Here is a 23,122-nt window from a genome sequence, read left to right on the forward strand (position 1 = left end):
GCCTGTAAACATTAAGAAACACAACTTTGGATGGGGCCTTCAGCTGTAAAGCCACATATTCAAAAGACTGAAAACTTCCAGGAGATAGCTGCTTACATTGAAATGATTCATTAAATAAGACAGCGACCCCTCCTCCTCTCCTGCTCGCCCTGACCTCACTGATAAAACTGTAGTTAGGAGGGGTCGTCTCGATGAGAACAGCTCCACTGTTACTTTGGTCCAACCAAGTTTCAGTTAAAAACATAAAATCAAGGCTGTGCTCAGTGATTAAATCATTAATTAAAAATGTTTTCCCAGCTAGAGATCTAATGTTTAATAAAGCCAACTTAAGTGTTTTAGAGGTATTACTTGTCCCCTCGTGTTTGGGAGCAGTCTGTGGCACACAAGGTATGTTTACTATATTTAAAGATCTTTTAGAGTGCAGCTCTCTGTGTTTTGACCAGGCCACATGTCTCCTGTCACCTAAAAGTACAGAAATTTTAAAACCTTCTAGTAAACAGGGTCCCAGCTTCTCCTGGGAAAAGTCATCACTGCCATAATCCTCACAGCCCGGACCCTTCACACATCACGCATCAGACTGCGGAGACAGGGCATGAAGAGGAACTAAGGGGGGCGAGGCTGGGCAATGTGACTTCGATTGCTCTGTTGAGGGTGGGGCTCGATGGCAAACCTTTGGCCGCTCTGGTGGGGAGTTTATGGGGGACAAAAAGGGATTGGGACGGGGGGTAGATCTGAGCCCAGCATTGACCCGCTCCATCATCTCCTCAGTGAATTTCAGGTGTGGGGAGGAGGGAGAAAGGGAGGGGGAGGAGGGTGATGGCCTGTCAGGGGTTTGGGGGACTGGGGAAGGTCGTGGTCCCTTGTCCTGGTCGTTGGTGTTGTTGTTGAGAGAGTTGGAGGCAAATAGGGACCCCTCTTCTTGCCTTAGATGTCTCTCCTTTCTGAGGCTCTTTCTCAGATGCCATGGATGTCTCTCCTTTCTGAGGCTCTTCCCGGGTGGGGGCAAATGGAGCTCCTCCTCAAGGTTTCTGCTGGGCTTTGTCTGTTCTTGGAGTACTGTTTGTTCCTCTTTATGAGATAACTCCTCGTTTATCTCAGCCTTGGCACCAAGCACGGATGGATGACGTATGGAATAAAACAAGTTGGAGGTGAACAGTTTCACCCCTGACTTGTTAAAATTAAATCCATTTGCTTTGAACAGATGCCTGCGTTCCCAAAAAATATTAAAGTTGTCGATAAAGTGCACTGAGTGGTCAGCACATGCTGATATAAGCCATTTATTCAGTGTAAACAACCTGCTGAATCTCTCGTCTCCTCCTCTGACCGGCGGTACAGGTCCACTGATGAATACAGCTGCATTCAGAGAGTTTACAGTATTTATCGGAGGTTCTGAAAGTCCCGTTTCAGAACCTCCGACTGTTGTTTGGACACATCGTTTGACCCTGTATGCAGGACAATGTTTGTCACAGTTGGATATTCATCTGCAATTTGAAGAATTCTCTCCTTCAGGTTGTTGACCATATCGTTAGGAAAGCAGAGGACTTTAGTGTTCTTACCGCACATCCTTTGTACATCCTTTACGGCAGAGTCACCCACAATCAGAGTTTCAGGCCTAGCCTTTAGCTTTCCCTGTGGCCTTTCACTTTTCAACAGATTTTCAGACCTTATTTCGCTGCTTTTAGATGGATGGTTGTCCGATATAGATCCAGGGTCCTTTGATAGTGGAGCAAATCTGTTCTGCAGTTTCACATTCAGTTGTTTTGGAGGTTTGTTGTTAACCTTCCTATTCACGGTTGTCCAGTCCTGTTTCCTCCCGTATACCGTATACAGGGGTAGAAGAGCTTCTCTGTCTCGTAGGAAGTGAAGGCCAGTCGGTTTCAGAGATTTCAGCTCGCTGTGCCCTGCCTGTGATACGTCCTCCCCCTTCCAGGAGACATGATTTATGTCTTGGTTTTGCACCAAGACAGTCTAAGGGGGGATTATCACTTGAGGATTTATAATAATGCACAGAGTCTACTTTCTTGGTCATGTTATCTGTGCTCCTTAGCTGTGTACTAGCTTGCTCATCGCCATTGTTTTGAATCAAAGGCAAGGTTGTTTCATTTCCACACAGTCCATTTACCTCCACGTTTACTTCTAAGCGATGAATTTTTGTCTCCAGTACTGCAATCTTCTGCAGGAGGCTGTGGTAGTCATCTGTGGAGAGGGAAGGCATCTTGTTGCTAGTTAGCCTAGCGGTTAGCACCTTTCCAGGCTATTGAGGCTGCTCGGTGCCCAGACGCTGTAATCAGGCTTCAGCTGTGTCTAGGCCACAGACACACGGAGCGCTGAGGACAAGGTAACCATAAAATGTTGCTGTTTCTGTTAAGAACACTCTAGTCCTAATGATCTACAAGTGTCCAGAAGTTATCGCAGGTAAGCTCACACGGAAAAAAGGGAAAAAATCAGCATAAAAATCAATATAAGAAGCAAAGCATTCAAGAGCAAAGAGATGAAGCGTCCACACTCACAAAGGGGAGGAGCAAAGATCTGAAGGGCACAATCTGAGCCTCAGAGAATGCAGGAGACCCCCAGTGGAAGTCAGATCAATTCATTCAGTATGGGCAAGCTGGGATGAGCTATGACTGCAGTCAAAGTTGAAGCTACAACTATCTATTTTAGAAACTCTTTCATATCTCTTTTAGAATCTCTTTCATATCTCCATTTTGTCTAACTTATACTTGTGGTATAACCAAGCTGACAGTATCTGGGGCGATTGTGGCTCAAGAGTTGGGAGTTCGCCTTGTAATCGGAAGGTTGCCGGTTCGAGCCCCGGCTTGGACAGTCTCGGTCGTTGTGTCCTTGGGCAAGACACTTCACCCGTTGCCTACTGGTGGTGGTCAGAGGGCCCGGTGGCGCCAGTGTCCGGCAGCCTCGCCTCTGTCAGTGCACCCCAGGGTGGCTGTGGCTACAATGTAGCTTGCCATCACCAGTGTGTGAATGTGTGTGTGAATGGGTGGATGACTGGATATGTAAAGCGCTTTGGGGTCCTTAGGGACTAGTAAAGCGCTATATAAATACAGGCCATTTACCATTTATCTCTTTTCCAAATTAAAAAAAAAAGGCAAATTAGCTCCAACGGGATAGTTGGTTCTTTTTCCAAATTTTAAATAACCAGAATATCTTCACACTACCAAATTCCTTGGAATCATCTTTTCAACAATGTCCTCATCATGTAATCATCGGGCCAGGGAGTGCTGTTTTAATGGTGACTTGTGTGACAAAGGAATCTGCTGTGATGCGAATAATGTTAATATCTGCACTCTCTTACCTGTCTGTGAAAGTTGGTTTTGGCCATAAAACTGCTCCAGCAGGTGGACAGGTGGTTCACAGGGGGCAATGTAGGTATGTATGTATGTATTTTAGGAAGGTGTGAAAAAATGCTGTAAGCAAAGAATGCTTTCAAAAAATGAAAGTGGTAATCATTTGTTTTTGTCAATCAAAAACTGCAGTGAATGAACAAAAGCAAAATGTAAATCAAATTAATATTTTGTTTGACCACCCTTTACCTTCAAAACAGCATCAATTCTTCTAGGTACACTTCTACACAGTTTTTGAAGGAACTCAGCTGGTATGTTGTTCCAGACATCTTGGAGAACTAACCACAGATCTCTTGTGGATGTAGGTTTCTTCACATCCTTCTTTCTCTTCATATAATCCCAGACCCAGTCGATGATGTTGAGCTTAGGTCTCTGTTGGGGCCATACCATCACTTCCAGTACTTCTTGTTCTTCTTTACACTGAAGATAGTTCTTAATGACTTTGGCTGTATGTTTGGGGTTACTGTCCTGCTGCAGAATACATTTGGGGCCAGTAAACAATCATTTATATTTCTGAAAGTATTATAGTGATTATACTGTAAAACAAATATTTTGTTGTGTTGTTTTTTTTTTTTTAATGGAAGAACTGTGACTCGCTGACTCAGAGACTTATTCCTGTGAACAAAGCAAGACAATCAGAGATTGATGCAATTCAACTTGCAAGGGGAGCCTGTCGGATCAGGGTCTCGGCGCCGAAAGCGCCTCATCTGATCCCAGCCAACCCCAAAGTGTGTGTGTGTGTGTGTGTGTGTGTGTGTGTGTGTGTGTGTGTGTGTGTGTGTGTGTGTGTGTGTGTGACTTCCTACTGATCACAAACGGGTCATCTCCCCTTACCCCTGTATATGGCTCAACTCCTTTAACGATCCATCATATACAAGCATAGGTGAGCCTATAAAGGGCAGGAAGTAAACATCCCTTACTAAATATGGAAACCAGAACCTTACATAGAATGTGCTTGCAGTTAAACAACATAACCTCCCCCACCATCCAACAGGCAGGGACACATGGAAACAAAAGAATGTCTTTGACCATGCAGTTTAAAACAAGGTCCACAACTTTAAGTACAACAATGACAACGTTTATCACAATCACCCTAACACTTTCCATTCAAAACCAAACTCTGCACCAGTGAAGCCCTTTATGAAAAAAAAATATTTGAAAGTGCAAAACTTAAAACAAGAACTGGAAAAGACCAAAACTTCCTACCTGGAAATCGTAGCAAAGAAAAGCCAGGAGAACTCAATTTAAAAAACAGACTCCAACAAACAAACAAAGAGAAAATGGTACTGCATGGTTCTGCAAGAGACAGGGAAAACAAAAAAACAAAAAGAGTCCAATGTTACTGTAACAAACCCACAGCAGACCCCGGTGCACGTTCATGCTTTGCAGCATACTTTATTAATACTTTGACTGTTGCTGTACATCCACACCCAGAGCTGCAGCTCTCCCGCTGCCAGCTCAACATAACACACAACCAACAACCCCAAACACAGGACCCAGTACAATATTTAAGTCGGCGAGGCCTGATTGCGGATGCCATGCAGGGAAGGCGGACGCACCAGAGGGTCAGGCAAGTCCTGAGGAGTCAGCTGAATGGTAAGAACTAGAGATGGCACGATACCACTTTTTTTTGTCCAATACCGATATCATAAATTTGAATATCTGCCGAAACCGATATGACTCCCGTATTTTTTAATCAATAAAACTGTTTTTTAATATCTTGCTGCATTTTGTATAAGTTCATACTCAAGTTTTAAAAAACAAAACACTAAAGCTATTCTCTTATACCTGTATGCAAAAAATACACTGCACCCAAACTATTTCATAGTTCAGCAATACTGATCAATTTAATAAACCTACACCATCCTCCCTATTCTGGTATTTTAAAGAGTACTAAGTAGAAATATTAAACAGCCTAACTAATAGGGTTGCCCACTCCCAGCAAAAAAAATAGGGAACCACCCTCCGCCTTGTGATGCTTAATTGACGTAATTTTAAACTTTAATGCACGTGTAAAAAAAAATGCATGGAAATTAATTTTATTTCTACAATAATTAAATAGATTCAACATATTTCTTCAAATGAATTGCAGACTGCACAGATGATACCTTCCCAAAGGAAAAAGTTCTATAGCTTACTAGGGTATATATTAGACTTAATAGTTACTATATACAGTATGGACCATACATTTTTTCATCAGATTAAAACTTTGGGTGTAAGATTCGGATATTTATTAATTAAAAGCTAGACATTTTAAATGAGAATAAGAAAGAAAAATATTTCTTTGTATCCCCCTTTTCCCTGTTAATGCCCTATCGGCCCCCCTAGCAAAACTTTGCTAGACCCGCCCCTGCACAGTTACCAGCCATCAGCTACGTAGAAAAGGATCCTGGTGTACAAAGTAATATTAAATAAATTCTAACAAAAGCTTATTAATTTTAAACGTGCTGCTGTTGTTCAGCTGCTGCCTTCTTCTCTCTGGTGCAAAGTGGGCCAAAAACAAACAAGTCTCGTCAGTCCTGATTTCTCCCAGCTGTGCCCTCCTCCTGTGTCTCATTCCCTCGTTATCCCTCTGTGTATTTAGGCTCTGTGTTTCTCTTTGTCAGTGTCGTAGTCTCCCTCATAGCTGTGTGTGATTCTCCCCGTGGTTCCTGGTATACTTTATGTTTAGCTTTCCCAGTTTAGTTTAGTACTGTTTTTGTGTTTCGCTTTATGCCAGCATTAAAGCTGTGTTTTGAGGTTACGTTTTGTCTCCGTGAGTTTGCGTTTGGGTACTCTCCTGCCTGCCACACAGCCGAAACATGACACCGATATGTAATATTGGATGGGTCCATCCCTAGTAAGAACAAGATCTGGGCTATAAACACCTATGCCCTGCCATGATCAGGAACTGTGCTGGGATAATAAGCTGGCCAAAGGAGGAGACAGAAGCCACTGACGTCGAGACCAGGAAGTTCCTGACCATGCATGGAGGGTTTCAACCCAAGTCCAACACCCTGAGGCTGTATGCTAAGCGTAAGGCAGGAGGCCAGGGACTAGTGATCGTCAGTACCACAGTCCAGGATGAGGCAACGAACATCCATAAATACATCAGTAAGATGGCCTCAACCAACCGCTCAGTGAATACCTCAGGCAGCAGAAACCCAAGAAAGAGGAGGAAGAGGAGGAGCCATCATGGAAAGGCAAGCTCATTGCTATATGCTTACTTACTCTGGATGGCAATACTTTGGCCTCTACTAACACTGTGAAAAGTGAAATGGTTTCTTGCATTTGTGAAATATCTCAAAAAATTTGAAACATCATGTCTCAGATGCAGCGAGGGTACTGTAGAAAGAGAGAACATATTTCTACCATATATAGCCTACTTCTGCTACAGACAGTTTTTCTTTTCCACTGTCACCAAGTGCTTGCTTAAAGGGTGTTGTCTAATTTTTGGGGTTGCCTCTGTGTTATTGTTGGCTTTTATCTTACAAGGTAAAGCACCTTGAGGTGACTCTATAAATAAAAATGAATTGAACTGAATTACCTGAAGTATACCTACAAAATGTATATCTGCATACATACTGTAGCAGCATTTCATGGACAGTCTGGTCTGTTTTTATGCATATGCAAATTTTTATTTTATGTCCTCTTTTTACCAGAGAAGAAAATATTTGTTCTGCATGAGTTTAGAAGTTTAATATAGACTCTGTGTAATGCACAGAGAGACAGATATATAGAGACACATATAAAACCACAAAAATTAGATTTAGACATACCTGCACACACATATACAAACACACACACATAACCTCAGGAAGGTATGCAGACAGCCACTGCAATGCAGAATAGAGCTTCCCCCTCCACTGTGTGGGAGACACCAATCAACGCTGAATTGGGGTGGACTCACTCTGTTATTTCAGTAGTCTGTCTTTCTCTCTGTGTCTTTATAAGTCTCTCTGTCTACCTCCACCTTCTCTTTTTTGACCTCCCCTTCTCTGTTTCTTCTCCTGCATATCTCATTTTCCACTTAGCTTGTTTTTACAGAGATGAAGAAACTGAGGGACAGAAGAGACAAATAAGTATTGTAACAAAAAATCAAAAAAGACGATACAAAGAAATGTTGCTATATTAAGAATAACATCTGTTTAGATTTATTACATTTACTTGATAGACTGTAATATAATAAATGACATTCCCTGACTCTTGGTTTTCTTTCATAGCCTATGGGCATATTTCTATACGAAGTACTTGGGTCAGACTTTCCTCAGAAGTCCAAAGCATAGTTTTCTCCTGAATACCATACCTCAGTGTCCCTCCTCTCCATTTAGTGTCAGCAGTCAGCGATTCCTCACTAATCATTAATATCAATAAACAAGACCACAACATAGATCCCAAAACTCCACATGAGGACAAAACAAGAAATAGTTGTTTTATGTTGTCTCCAGGTTGTGATAACTTAATTAAGTAATATATCTGCTTTAGCATGTAAGCTGTCTTTCTTCTGGATAACATTAGTTAAAGTTAGTCCATTGACATTTGACCACTAACTTGTGAGTGGTTGCTGGAGATTGATAGTACTTGCTGGGGAAATAATTTCTGAAAATTACAGGTGACTGTGGCAATCTGCTCATGCTCATCCCAGATGAATGTGCCTGATCCCATCTGCCGGTGGATCACTGACTTCCTGACGGACAGGAAGCAGCATGTGAGGCTGGGAAAGAATGTCTCGGACTCTCGGACCATCAGCACCGGCTCCCCTCCGGGAGAAAGAACACAGCGTTCTTTCTCCTCTGCTCTTCTCCCTGTACACCAACTGCTGCACCTCCACCCACCAGTCTGTCAAGCTAATCAAGTTTGCAGATGACACCACCGTTATTGGGCTCATCTCGGACGAGGACGAGTCTGCCTACAGGAGGGAGGTTGAACGTCTGGTGTCCTGGTGCAGCCACAACAACCTGGTGCTGAATGCCCAGAAGACAGTGGAGATTACTGTGGACTTCAGGAAGCACACAGCCCCACTCCCCCCCATCATCCTGACTGACACCCCCATCACCTCTGTGGACTCATTCCGCTTCCTGGGTACCACCATCACTCAGGACCTGAAGTGGGAGCCCACCATCACCTCCGTCATCAAGAAAGCCCAGCAGAGGATGTACTTCCTGAGGCAGCTGAAGAAATTCAACCTGCCAACACGGACGATGATGCAATTCTACACCGCAATCATCGAGTCCATCCTCACCTCCTCCATCACCGTGTGGTACGCTGGAGCCACTATCAGGGACAAACAGAGACTGCAGCGTGTTGTGCGCTCTGCTGAGAAGGTGATTGGCTGTAGACTCCCATCTCTGCAGGACCTGTACACCTCCAGGACACTGCGGCGTGCAGCTCGGATCTCAGCTGACCCTTCTCACCCTGGATACAGTCTGTTTGACCTGCTCCCCTCAGGCAGGAGGCTCCGGTCCATTTGCACCAGAACCTCTCGCCACAAGAACAGTTTCTTCCCCTCTGCTGTTGGACACATGAACAATAAACGTACGACTGTCCCCGCCACTAACTCATGACCTTACGCTGTGTTCACTGCATCATTCCATGTTTTGGCACTGATCACCACCTGCACTCATGTATATATCTTTCTACGTAGCACTTTTAATTCTTATTCTCATGTATATATCTCATGTATATCTCATGCATATATCTTTCTACGTAGCACTTTTAATTCTTATTCTTACTTTTATTTTTTCATGTCTATTTAAGCGCAATTTATGACAGCATGTTTGCACTGAAGCACCGCAGCAATTTCCTAATGTTGTAAACCTGCTCAACATTTGGCAATAAAACCCATTCTGATTCTGATTCTAAAGCAATCACTCCCAAGTTTATTGTTATGGCACTTTCAACTGATTTTACCCAACAACAGCCAGGAACGTCCAGAAATCACTTCCAATCAGTTGTGAAATAGACATTTTCCTGTATCCCCTGGTATCACGTCAAGTGTGGCAGACAACTCTTGAGTGATGCACTTTCAAGGTACTCACTTATGTATAATGTCATACAATACTAATTTTAGTCATCAGCAGTGTTGGTCAAGTTACTTGAAAAAAGTAATCAGTAACTAATTACTGATTACTTCTCCAAAAAAAGTAATCCCGTTACTTTACTGATTACTTATTTTCAAAAATAATTAATTACTTAGTTACTTAGTTACTTTTTAAAAACACGATTTACAACCTGAATAGGTGATAAAGCGATAGATCTTTCAGCCCAGTTCTACTTTTTCTGCATACTCGATCATACAAAATGTAATCAAATGGAAAAGTCCCTTTTTAAAACTTGCTTTATTCGTTTAATCTTTTAACTTTATGCATCAAGCAAAAATTTGATTATATGCAACATTCTCTGACTGGAAGAAATTTGTTTAATATTTAAACCTATTTTCTGCACATTCCGCGACATAAAATGTTTTTTGTGTGTGTGTTTACACTCACTCTTTCAAATAGATGCAAGTAAAACACAGCAGAAAATAAATAAAGTCAAAGACTAGCGGTCCTGTTGCTCTAGAATAGAATAGAATAGCCTTTATTGTCATTGTACAGAGTACAACAAAATTGGAGTGCCACTCCCTTGGTGCAAGTTTCAATAATAAATATAAATGTAAAATATAAAAAGTACAAAAAAACAATCGTAAGTACTCAAACAATAGTATGTACAATATATACAGGATAGCAGCATTAATATAATGACAGTATGAATAGCAGCATAATATAATGACAGTGACGGTATGGAATAGTTTCAATTGTTTTTGTGCTTATTTACTACGGTGATTTTCACCAGTAAAGCAGGAGTAGGGTAGGCGGAGGTTTACCCTGGTGCAGGTGTGCCGCAGTGGTCAGTGGAAGAATCCGTGAGTTTCTCTGTGAATTTCCCATTATGTCTTAGCGCACTCGGTGCTTGCTTGGAAGTTTAGGGGTATATTTTCGCTGTAAAAAGAAGTTTTCTTCCCACGCACAATGGACACTAATGTTTTTTTGTCACTTTTTATGGAATCAAACTCAAAATAAGGTCAGTACTTCTACACTTTAAACGCTGCATATATTATCACATTGTTGATCTGCACACAGCTGTTATTACGAACGTCGCACTTGCTTACGTCACTGTCATGAGACATTCTCGCAAAAAAATCACAGGCCCTTTCTCAATTCTCAAGTACGCGAGTACGTACTCGCGTTCTCGGCGAGAACGCACGGGAGTACGGACTTGCCTAGAACGCGAGTATGGACTCATGTACTTGATGATGTCACAGGCAATGTTCCCTCTAATTTTTCACGTGTCTGAGCGAAACACACAAACTCCCTGAGCGGTCCCTTGGACCACTGTGAGCGAGAGCAGACGTGTGCACTGTGGTCATGCCAGCATCGAATCCATCCAAGTTACATGGTTTATTAAAATAATCAAATTACAGCATTTACATTTATGTTAGAATACTTTTAATTAACTGCTTTGGCCCACTTACAATGAAAATTAAAAAAAAAAAAATCTAGTCCTGTGTAGTATGTTAACACCATTGGAAGTAAAAAATAACTTGAACTCCAATTTCGAAAACACAACTTACTACTTTTTTTTTCTTTTTTTTTCTTTTTTATAAAGCTCTGACTTGTATTATGAGTCTGTGGTCTGGGAGAGAGTCTGTGAATCTGTCTGCAAAATATAGTATATAATGACCAATGCTGGGCAGTTAATTATATAGTTCTTCAAAAAAGTAACTCAGTTTGGCAAACAACAAAGTTTTTTACAGCTATTTTTTTTTAACGCAGGCAAGGCGTTTTTAAATAAACATTTCAAACTATTTAGAGAACAATCAGCTGTTCTGCATCAAATTTGATGCCACACAAATTATTTGTGCCACTCCAAAAATAATTTCTGTCCACTATGAGATAAAGGAGAACAACAGCCTGATACCTGCAGGCCTGACAACAGGAGATGTATCACTGCTGTAACACCTGTAACATTCAGCAGTCGCCTCATTGTTCTGACACACACAACAAAACTATTGACTACACTACACACTAACTACACAATATTTGCGCTAAACGTCTCAAATCTCTCACATCTCAAAACACCACCTCACTCCTAAAACTTCCCCCCGTTTCTTAACAACTAGATGCCACATTGCCATATCATTTTTTGATTGGTCGACATGGTACTTTTTTGGACCAATAGGAAAGGGAGAGGGGGGTGGAGTTTGTTTTTGCTCACAGGCTTTGAAGCCTTTTTTCTTATAAAACGCCGTTTTTACCGTTTCTTCCCGCAGTAAATATAAACAACGACAGTATTCAGGAAGGAAACCAAACATTGCAGATATTTTTATCATAACTCTGGTTTTACGTGGCCTATAAACACAATTTAAAAACTGGTATAAAGTCCACACTTTTTCCGTCAGTTGTTCTGTCTGTCCTGCTCACATCTCCAATGGTTGTACACGTTGTCGTTAACGTGGCTTCAGTCCACATCAGCCACGCCGCTTTGCTAGCTAAAACACCGGTGTCGACACGTAAGGACGCTGTCATAGCCTGTCAATGCCGTTGATTCGCTGCGTATATACGCATCGGCTAAACTATGGGATAAGGTGGCATCGTTCTAATCCCATACGGGAGCAGCCAGTCACTTACTGACTAACATTACAAAACAGAATTGTTAAAGTTTTAATTTTAATTTCAATTCAGGTTAGATTTTTTTTTTTGTGCGCAATGCAGATTTTCTGTGCGCAGAGACCGTGCCAGCAATGCGGAATTGCGCACGTGCGCAGCTTAGAGGGAACATTGGTCACAGGTCCGGAGTTTTTACTGCGGTCCCCTCTTAATTTAACTGTGAGTAATATGTAATGAAGCTTAACTTTAATCACAGCCAAACCGGTTTACTCAGGAACAAATAAAACACTGAAATAAACCAAACATTAACATTTAGAAGTGATCTAAGTGACTTATATATCATGTTTAACCTCAGTAGTGAAATCTCTATTAATAAAAATAGTGTACATGTACATACATGTACATACCTTAATAAAAACAAGCAGGTGAGATGTTAGAACGCTTTTATTTTTGTTTTAGTGGACACTCAATACAATAGACAGCTACTGGGGTTTGTTTAACCTGAGTAGCGAAAGACCGCGGGGGGGTTGAAAACGATGTGCCGGGAGTCCAGCTGTAATAATCCTCCACCTCGCTGTCTGCTGTGGAGCTGGCGGGTCACAGACGTCTGCGAAAACGTCGGAGCGCGTTTCGAAATATATGATATCTCGATAAATCGAGCAGATATTTGAAGTTTACACAGCTACATTCTCGCTTGAAAATAACTAATAATTTTGTGACCCAGAAGGAGTAATATTTAAAAGTTTTTAGCCCCGCTCGTCCGCCATTGCCGCGTTTGAGTTTTGGACAAAATGCATTCTGGGATATTAAGCTGTACCAAATCCCCACAAGTCAACACCGATGCATGCTCGATAAAACGGGCGGAGCGAGAACACATCCGGGACTTTTTCGCGTTCTCGACTTGATGCGTACTTCGAATTTCAACAGTACTTGGTCTCCGACTGATGCCGTATCACGAGTACACGAGAACGCAAGTACGCATAAGTACGCATATTGAGAAAGGCCCACGGTTTTAGTAACGCAGTAACGCAGCATTCCTATAGGAAAGTAATGGTAATCTAATTACCGTTTTTGCAATAGTAATCCCCTACTTTACTTGTTACTTGAAAAAAGTAATCGGATTACAGTAACGCGTTACTGCCCATCTCTGGTCATCAGTAATGTAATTGCTAAATATGTTGTTACATATAATAATAGCCAGCATGCCAGCAGTTAGCCTAGTGAATGTAACAAAGATAGATGACATATATCTGGCATTGGTTGCTTAATTTGGTTGAATCAAACATGTTTATATGTGTAAATCCTGTAATAACAAGTGCCTTATAATGCCTATTAAAAGCATACCTGGTAATACATGATTCACAATAATATGTTTTTTTGCAACATGTAACATATAAATGTGTTTTAATTTAAAAGCAGTTTTGGCCATCTGCAGGACAGACATTCCCATTTTTGTCATCCAAGAATTTGAATTATTTTATGTTTACATGATTTGATTAAAACTACATCATAAATCATGACATTTTTCCTCATGCTGATGCACTTAATTGTTATATTGTCATTTGGCATCATTGGTAGGCACTTATGAGTCTCATTCTGTCCTACCTGAAAGTCAGAGGATTGCTCAAAAACAGTGAAGAAAAACTAGTATGTAGAAAATAATTTATTTTGAAATATTTATACTATTCCATCAAAATATAACAATAAATTTTAAGTTGTGATTGTTGATTAATATACAATATTCAAAGACAAAAAACTAAATGAACAATTGCAGCATTCTTTGACTAAACTTAAAAATGTCAAGAATGTTGGTAAAGTTTTTTTTACACTTGCTGTTAAAGACTTATCCTTGAATATGTACCTTATATTTGCATACCAGTGGCATTTGGTGACTTAAAAAACGATGTTAAGTATATAACAATATAAATGAGAACAGTTTAAAAGTTACTATTATTTTAATTAAAATAAAAATTAATTAATTTAAATTAATGTAGCAAGAGAACTTAATTGAATAAAATTCTTCAATTAAATGTTATTTATATAGCACACAACAACAGTTGCCTCACCTCAGTGCGCTTTATAATGAAAGTGTCTACAATAATAAAGAGAAAACCCCAACAATCATTAGTAGAGCACTATGAGGAAAAAGTCTCTTTAGCAGGAAGAAACCTCCAGCAGAACCAGGCTCAGGAAGGGGCAGCCATCTGCTGCAACAAGTTGGGGATGAGTCTATGAAGACATGACAAAGACATGCTGTGGAACTCAGCCAGAGATTAATAATAACTAATAATTAAATGCAGAGAATTGTATAAACACACAGTGGTGTTTTTGTGTAGCTTAATCTGCGTAGCAATTTAATACAAAACTTATTAATAACGTTTTATTTTGTAGTGTAATCTCCACATGCTTCCAAGCACACTCTCTGTGTATTCACTGCCTAATTTATAGTTACAGCAGAAGGTAACATAGGCCCACTAGCTGTCCCCTGGCAGACTGTGCCATGCAGCCAGAGAAAAGGGTGGTTGGGTGATGGTAAGGACGAAGTATAGTCTTAAACAGAAGCCCCTGGTCCACGACAAAGCTGTTCATGTGTCTAACTGCTTTCCCCCACTCGGCAACACAGCCGCCGAGGATCAAACTCTGGTAATTAGTGATTCTGTTCTGAGACATGAGAAGCAAGAGACACCAGTAACCATAGTCAGTTGTCTTCCAGGGGCCAGAGCAGGCGACATTGAGGGAAACTGCTGGCTAAGGCTAAATGTAAATTCAATAAAATTAATCACATTGGCAGTTATGACACCCGTTTACAATTGGAGGTCACTAAAATTAATATTGAATTAATATTTGCCAAAGCAATTTTGGACTCTGCGGTTTTCTCTTGTATGTGAGGAGCATGATTTTGAATTAAATTCTGGATTTAACAGGGAACCAATGAAGGGAAGCCAATATAGGAGAAATACACTCTCTTTCTAGTCCCTGTCAGTACTCGACAAGACCGCAATGATGCATTGAGTATTTCTTCTTCAGTCACCTTTCTCACTTAATAGACCTATCTGCATTGAATCACACTTGGTTATTAATCTCTGGCTGTCTTCCACAGCATGTTTTGTATCCGTATTCCTTCTCTCTCTCCAACCAGTCATGGCAGATGGCCCTGCACCTCCCCGAGTATGGTTTTGCTGGAGTTTTCTTCCTGTTAAAAGGGAATTTCTCCTCCCCACTGTCACCAAAGTGATTGCTCATAGGGGATCATATGAGCATATGGGATTTTTTCTGTGTGTATTATTGTATGGTCTACCTTACAATATAAAGTGCATTGAGGTGACTCTTGTTGTGATTTGGCGCTGTATAAATAAAATTGAATTGAATTGAAGTCTAACTATAGTTAGACTACTTTACCAATTTGAAATTGTTGGTTAAACCTGCACTTATTCAATTTGCCTGTTATATTCAAAAGGACATAACACGAGTTCCACTGCCTATGATTAAAATTTTCATATTAATGTGGTAAATAGGTGATTAAAAGTTTCTTACATCACACATTGTCTAAGGAGCTTAGAAAGAAAAGCGTCTGGACTTCTTTAAGTTCAAGCAACCTAAAGAAGTCCAGATGCTTTTCTTTCCAAGCTCCTTAGAGTACAATGACCTGGATGAATGAGAACCTTTACAGACTTACATCACACATCTTGGTCAGTGTATAACTAGGCAGTTTAAATCTATATCATCATTTACTAGTAGACTTACATAATTAACATTAATTATATATCTGAAAAACAAGATGTTTAACTTTTACTTTTAAAAATACATTTAGTGGAATACACCGTGAGTGACCTTTTAGATGCACCACTGCATGTGGCAAGTATATAAGGGAAAGAAAGGCGTTTGGCTGCTGTCAGTCTGGCGCAAAGCTTACAGGACAAATTTAAAGATAGTGACAAAGTCAGCTAGCAGTTTGTTTTTATGCAGGCAGATTTAGTTTCAGCTTGGATTTAATTTAGTTGTTCTGCCACTGTGGAAAACAAAGCAGTGGTGGATGGGAGCACTTTTCTTCACATTTAAGCTTTTTGGACCCATATCTGCAAGGGCTTAAGGGGAGGGGACATGAGGGCAACAGCACAAGCCATATGTAGCACTGGTGGTGAAATACTGGTAGTGGGCATGTAAGGCCTGTTAGCACTACTTCTTGCCTTCTTTGTATGTAGTATAGGCAGTATAGTTACCTTTAACAACAATACCAGAACAGAAGGGAAATATGGGCCAGATCAGACAGATTCTAGATTCGTAGGAGCCAAGGGTGTCTGACAAGAACGCTCTAAAAGTCCTGCCTCCACACCATTTATCCACATATTAATTAAACTTATGTTTTGTTTGCATGCTTTGTATCAGTATTTATTATATTTAATTGCTTTTTATCAATATTTATTCCCATTGTGAAATGAGTATTTTAATCAAAAGTATATCAATATTTATGCTTTTAATCCCGTTTTTAACACTGGGTTACACATACATAAGCTGAGTCTCCAAAGAACAACTGTGTGTTAAATACATTTATTTTACAATTTTACAAACAGCTAATTACAACTACCTACCTACTACAACTCCACTCTTCCAGGGAAGAAAAGAAAACACTAAACTGTAGAGTGAATTAAAAAAACAGACATGGTGCAACAGTTCTCTGAACTCTGACGAAATTAAGGACGTTAGTCTGAGGAGGTGCGTTGACAGCCAATAATTGCTCTTTCAACACTTTGAGGGGCCTTCGCACATTATGTGCAAACACTAAATACTACACACTAAAATCGTGATATTCCTGCTTCGCCTTGCAATCAGCACACACCAGGAAAGGCAGACCTTCATCCCAGTCTCTCTCAGAGTCAAGGCAGTTTTATGCAACCTCTCTAGTGCACCTTGTGGTTGGGGATGCTATGGGCTAGAGAGGACATGCACACTACATAAAGATTGGATGCCTGCCTGAACACTTTTGATTGAAAATTTCCCTACGTTACCTCTTTGCTGCCTCCTGTGTGTCTCGATGAGAAGGTGTAGGTCTACCAGTGATGATAATCTTTATTGATGTTTTCTTATCAGTTATTTTGTTAAGATAAATAAAATCCACTTGCTCTAGAGCTACTTAGATTTACACACTGTCATAAATGCATTTTACAGTTCACAGACAGCAGTTTTTAGTTCCAGATGTGAGTGAAACAGTTTCGAGTCATGCTATCATCAGTGTCTTTTTGCTTTTTTCCATGACATTAAGACTTCTCTCCTTTTCCTTCTTTCTCCTTCATATGCTTCTCTTTTCTTTTAATGTGAGTATGCTGACTGTACAAATAATGAATTGACAGCCACCCTACTTGACAGGTAGCACAGTGGCCCAGAGCCCTGTACCCTGTTTCTTGTCATTAGTTTGACCTTTAGCACCCACTAAAAACATTGCTGCAAACCAAATGTACCCACTCCCCACTGGTACTCCTCACAGCAGGAGTCTGCAAGAAAGAACAAAATGCCATACCTCAAAAACTACTCAGGTGCTTCAGGAACACCACAAAGGTATTTACTTGACCTCCAGTCTCCCTAGAATCCAATAAGACCTTAGTCCAACAAACTCAAATAATCCACTGCCATTGTTGCAAATAAATCTTTTATCTTGAAACAGGACAACAGAAAACTAACATTTACTGTGTAAGAGGTTTTCCAGCTGCTTGTGGTCAAAGAATTTGGCAATAATTTCTTGCTATCATCAGTCACCAGCAGTATTTCAGTATTTAAGGACTGGCTGGAAACTTCAGTTCCGTGTAAAATTTTAAGTGGGTTTTTTAAAACCCCATCATTGTGGTATGCTACTATCATCAGCTATACTATCACAAATACAAACAAATATATTGTTCACAGTGCAGGGTATTTAATGGAACCCATTCTATCTGAAAGCACGAGTATGTCCAATGTGCATGTTATTTTTAGCTTATCTTTTTTCTGTCTTGGCCCATGAGGAGAAGATGAAGTCACTGGTTTTAAATTGCAAATATTTTCTAAAACTGGCCAAGTCAAACATCATCAGACTGTGACTTGAGATAATCTCATTTCAATTAGTAAAAGAAAGAACAGTGTGTTTTACCGTTGTGACAGATAGTATTTGGTTGTCTCAGTATAAGACCATTTTTCAGTTTAGTGTGAGGGTTAGACAGGGACTTTGCCTTACCTGCTGGAAGACCGCCGTCTGTGTACCCATCAACAGCTGAATGCTCCAGGGTCTATGTTGACTTGTCAGTTTTAATAACTTTTCTTTGTGTGTGTGTGTGTGCATGTGTGTGTATTTGTGTTTTTTTCAGGGAATTTGCGAAGGAGAGAGAGCGTGTGGAGAAGAGGCAAGAATTCTTGAAGCTTCGCCGACAACAGCAAATAGAGAGAGAGTTAACTGGGTACCTGGAGTGGATCTGCAAAGCGGGTCAGAAACACAATCATATCTTTACACTGCAGGTGTAAATTTAGTTATTTATATATATATTATTTATATATATATTTATATATATAGTTATATACTGATTTTTACCGTTGGATTTCAATAACAGCTTTGCTTTACTTGATGTTAGCACTATTATGACATAATTGTTTATCATAATTTGTGTTGCAGAAGAAGTGATGCTGGCTGAGGAAGACAAGAACGCAGAAGAGAAATCTTTGGATGGAGCATGGTACAAACGAAAACACAACAACTCTGGTGAGGATTGGTATCTTCAGAATCAGTTTTCAACATTGAAAACATTTACATTTAGAACAACATGCAACCATCATTAAGAAGTTAAATATAAAAAGTGAGCTGAAATCTAAAAATCTTTGGATGCACATTATAAGACTTACAGGTCCCATATTTTTTAGGTTTAAAAAAAAAACTATTTACGTTTATTATAGCTTTGTGTGTGGCTATGTGGCTGTGCATACATGTGCCTGTGTATGTTTACATGTGTGCTCATAGACCAGACTAGCTCTCATCTGCAACTCACCCAGGATTACAATTAACCTTTATTATGGTTATAAAGGTGGAAGGCCAATGAGATCAAAATGCAGGAGAGAGAAGGAGGCTCACTGAAGTTAGCATTGTAATATGAGTGCCCTTCAGGCAGCTGTGACTCACTTTTCTGTCATTTGAATACCGTCCTGTTTTTTACTCTTCCTTTTTAAGAAATTCTCAATAGCAAACTTGAACTGTGTTATTTTACAGAACGCCAACAGCAGTAGAGCAAATTTGGGTGTTATGTCAGCAGAATGGAAAATATTTGTACAACCTAAATTCTTATGTCTTTTATGATAAATATTGCATAAACCAAACTGGAGGCCTCTGTTTTTTTTCCTCTTAAGTTTTATATGTATGGTAAGGCTGCCTCCTTGGTTTAGTTATGGTTGTTTTCCTTTTCACTTACCATATCTTCCACACTATAAGGCACACTTAAAATCCTTTAATTTTCTCAATGAAGACATTTCACCTCTCATCCGAGAGGCTTCTTCAGTTCTTCTCGGATGAGAGGTGAAACATCTTCAAGCAACTTAAAGAAGTCCAGACACTTTTCTTTCTAAGCTCCTTAGACTACAATGACCTGGATGACTGAGAACCTTCACAGACAACACAGCTTAGCATTCACTGTGTTTATGTTAGTATAATATAAACACAGTGAAGCTGGAGGAATTCAAACTTTTTTCCACTCAATAAAAGTTGAGGGTTCCCGATGGTTAGGAACAAATGCAATGGCATGGCAGGATGCTATAAACGGCCCAAACTTCAGTCAGGAATCAGGAGAACAACTGAGGTAATCCATCCACAATACGTGGTTAGTCATTAATATACTGCAACAACACGGGAATGGAGCAGCTGCCAGAGAAGTCAATATTAATGAATCAATGGTACGGAAGAGGAGGAAGAAAGAAGAATGAGTTCAGTAAAGTTTGACCTATCTGACTGTTTTGTTTCGCTTAATGCGCCTTATAATCCAGTGCACTTTATGTATGAAAACAGACCCGTGCCTTATAATCTGGTGTGCCTTATGGTCCGAATAATACGGTAAATCACTCATGGTCAAACCAGTGTTCCTCTCTGTCCTGGGTATGGACACCCTTGCAATTGGAAATATGGCAGCCTGCCTGAAGGTGCAGATACATGGTAGATTCCTGGTCTGGTGACGTACATCTTCTGTGTTAAGCCATCCACTTACCCAGAGGTTGTTTTGTTCTCCTAAGATCTAGATAATGTTTATTGTCATATAGACAGTCTGAAGCAGAAAAAGACAATGCTATTCACCAGACCCTATAACACAGGGGAAACTACACCTAGTCTGTATGGTTTTCCTAAGATACTTAAAAAGGCATAACTGTTTAAGAACTGTTAAAGGTATACTGTCAGTTCTGTCACCCCAAAATTCTCCAAGGTTCTGGATTTGGTCCTCAACCCAGAGGGCTCCAAAACACCACATTCCTGAACACAGGAATGGAGAATGTGGGAGACACCATTATGGAGGCATATGAAACAATTGCCTCTTAGGATGTTATGTCTCTTTTCACTTTGCCTTCCAGTTGCTGATGCAGTGCACATAGTCTCTAAGACATTACAGGATTGTGAAGGGTGCGCTTCACAACAGGAACACCCTCAACACCAACCAAATATGTCTGCTCTTGGAACTAAGTTTTATTTCACATGCAAGGGACAGACAGAGAGAAACATGGATCCACCATCAGCTTCCCAATTTCACCTGGCTAACTTAACAGTAAAAGTACTGTAAATGAACTAATGGCTCTGTAGTTCTCTATTTTCTCCATATTCATTAGTTCAGTTATAGTACTGTGAAAAAGTCTTGAGCCACACCTCAGTTCTTTATATACTGCTTCAAAAGACGCTCTTGTGGTCTAGAGGAATAGTTCTCCTTGCTAAAGCTCCTTTATACTTTTTTTCTTTGGACATTGGCTTCTTTCACTCAGTCCAGTCCTTGAACCTAATCTTTTTCAGACTTTCAAAAATTGTAAATTTTAATATTGTTGCTGATAGTTTTATATATAAATCCAATCAGTACTGAAAATCATTGTCAATGCCTGAAAAGTCAAGCATCAGAAAAAGAGTTAAGATTTGCTATTGATAAACATCATTCATAACTAAATGTGGTTATCCCAGCTGGGCATTTGTCAAAGTCGGGAACATGCATAAAGAATGATCCAGGCAATCTAGGACAGAAGGACCATTGCTCCTAAAGTAAACACTATTGGTAAGTTTTTATTTGTGAGGAGTATTGGAGCAGGTCAGACACATTTTTTTCAAAATAGAGTATTCTTTGGGCTTTCAACCCTCTATGCCAAAATTGGTCCACCCCAAGGATTAGCTCCACTGGTATACACAACTGCCAAGAGAATTGGTGTGAATTATACCATGGAGAAACAAAAAAAAAAAAAAAATTGGCTAAGCAGATGGCACAGCACAGAAGAGCAACACTTATGGTGCCTATTTACACCTACAGGCAAGTTGCCATTTGTTTAGTGATCAGTGCAATATACTGGATAGGGAGGAAGTAGGCCCATTACAGGACTATATATAAGGACTATATAGAAATTATTTTTTGTGCAAACCCTTTTGCATTTAATATTATTATGGCTTGTGCTGGATGAAACATTTTTCCCATTGAAAATGCCGTCTCCAGACAAACAGAATCAACTTTGATTTCCTCCTTTGGATTATTGAGTTCTGTCAAGGCACAATAGCTGAAAAACTGAATATTGCGTGGCATGTGGCAGAGTGAGGAAACCCCCCAAAACAAAACAAAACCAGAAGACTATTAATATATTATTAATAATATAATATTAAAGTATATGAGCTGCTTTCTGACTTAGTTCATATTCCTTTTTTATTTTTGTGTTTCCTTGATGTATTTGCAGTGCTAAAACGGACCAGGAAGAGTAAGAATGATCTCATCAATGCAGAGGAAGGGGAGGACCACTTTACTGACATCTCATCTGTTGGTGAGGACAGTGCCTTAGATTTGTGATGGTTCTGTATGTTAAACACACAGCATATCAATTGTCCCCACTGCAAACATTTACATCTGTTAATTGTAACATTAAAACCACTGACAGGTTATGTGATTAATTTGGATTATTTGTTAAACTGCAATATCATGCTGGAAGACCTTGGGTCTTTATATGGCTGTTGCTTTGAAATGTTGGACTTTGTAGGACTTGGTCCCCTCCATAATTGTACCAGCAGGGACATGTTTAGCCACATGGTGTCCTTAAACTGCTTGCTCTCTGGCTGGTGTCCAAAAATGAAGTGGGCTTCATAGATAATTGGGAAATATCCTTGGAAACACTGGACTTTTTTGGGAGAAATTGTGTCCATCACACTTTACATGGAGCAGCTCTCACTTCTAGAATTCTAGACGAATTTATCAAACACCCCAAAATGTGACTGTCCAAAGTTTGAGTTTACATTTTACATGCATCTCTGAAGTTTTGCTCCTCCCCACTCCTCCAATATCTCATTCCCATAGAGACTGATACTTTTCTTATACTATCAAAAGCCAAATCAAAGAATAGCAAAAATCAATTTAAGTTTACAAATATGATACCTTCATATTTATCTCTTTATCTTTCAATATAAAGTTAATTCACACAGCTGTTGTTTTGAAATGACACTACAGCTTTGTGAATAAAATAGAATCGAATTGAACTGAACAGTCTGTAATCGTTTCAGACAGTTTTGCTGTCATGTTCAGGAAACCCTTTTGCTGTAGGCAGCAGTGCCTTCCAGCAGCAGGACAATACTCCCCATCACACAGCACAAACTGCATAGGAATGTTCTGAGGGAACAAAAAAGAGTCAGTGCCTTACTTAGTTGGCCTCCACACTTCCCAGATGATCTCAGGGATGCACCACAACAAGCCTAATTTCGAGACCCACTGAACCCACAAGATTAATATATCAGACACTAAAGGAGATAACAATAGACCCTTTCCTTAATAAGTCAGAGATGCTTTGGTAATAAAAAGGGTATCAACCCAAAATTAATTTTAATATTGTTGCTGATAGTTTTATCTATAAACCCAATCAGTACTGAAAATCATTGTCAAGACCTGCAAAATCAAGCATCAGTCAAGCTTGCTT

General features: G+C 39.9%; 1 protein-coding gene across 16 annotated transcripts in view; it reads left to right on the forward strand.

The window, feature by feature from the left end:
• The window catches only part of LOC113033089 (voltage-dependent N-type calcium channel subunit alpha-1B-like), a 321,621-nt gene that overhangs the window by 86,948 nt on the left and 211,551 nt on the right, over nt 1-23,122 (forward strand). For all 16 annotated transcript variants that reach the window (XM_026186433.1, XM_026186426.1, XM_026186427.1 and 13 more), the window contains 3 exons: nt 18,319-18,434; nt 18,621-18,707; nt 21,899-21,982. In XM_026186433.1, the coding sequence (XP_026042218.1) occupies nt 18,319-18,434; nt 18,621-18,707; nt 21,899-21,982 (287 nt within the window). The remainder of the gene's footprint in view (nt 1-18,318; nt 18,435-18,620; nt 18,708-21,898; nt 21,983-23,122) is intronic.

The sequence above is a fragment of the Astatotilapia calliptera genome, chromosome 12 (assembly GCF_900246225.1).
Source record: "Astatotilapia calliptera chromosome 12, fAstCal1.2, whole genome shotgun sequence".
In the NCBI taxonomy this organism is placed as follows: domain Eukaryota; kingdom Metazoa; phylum Chordata; class Actinopteri; order Cichliformes; family Cichlidae; genus Astatotilapia; species Astatotilapia calliptera.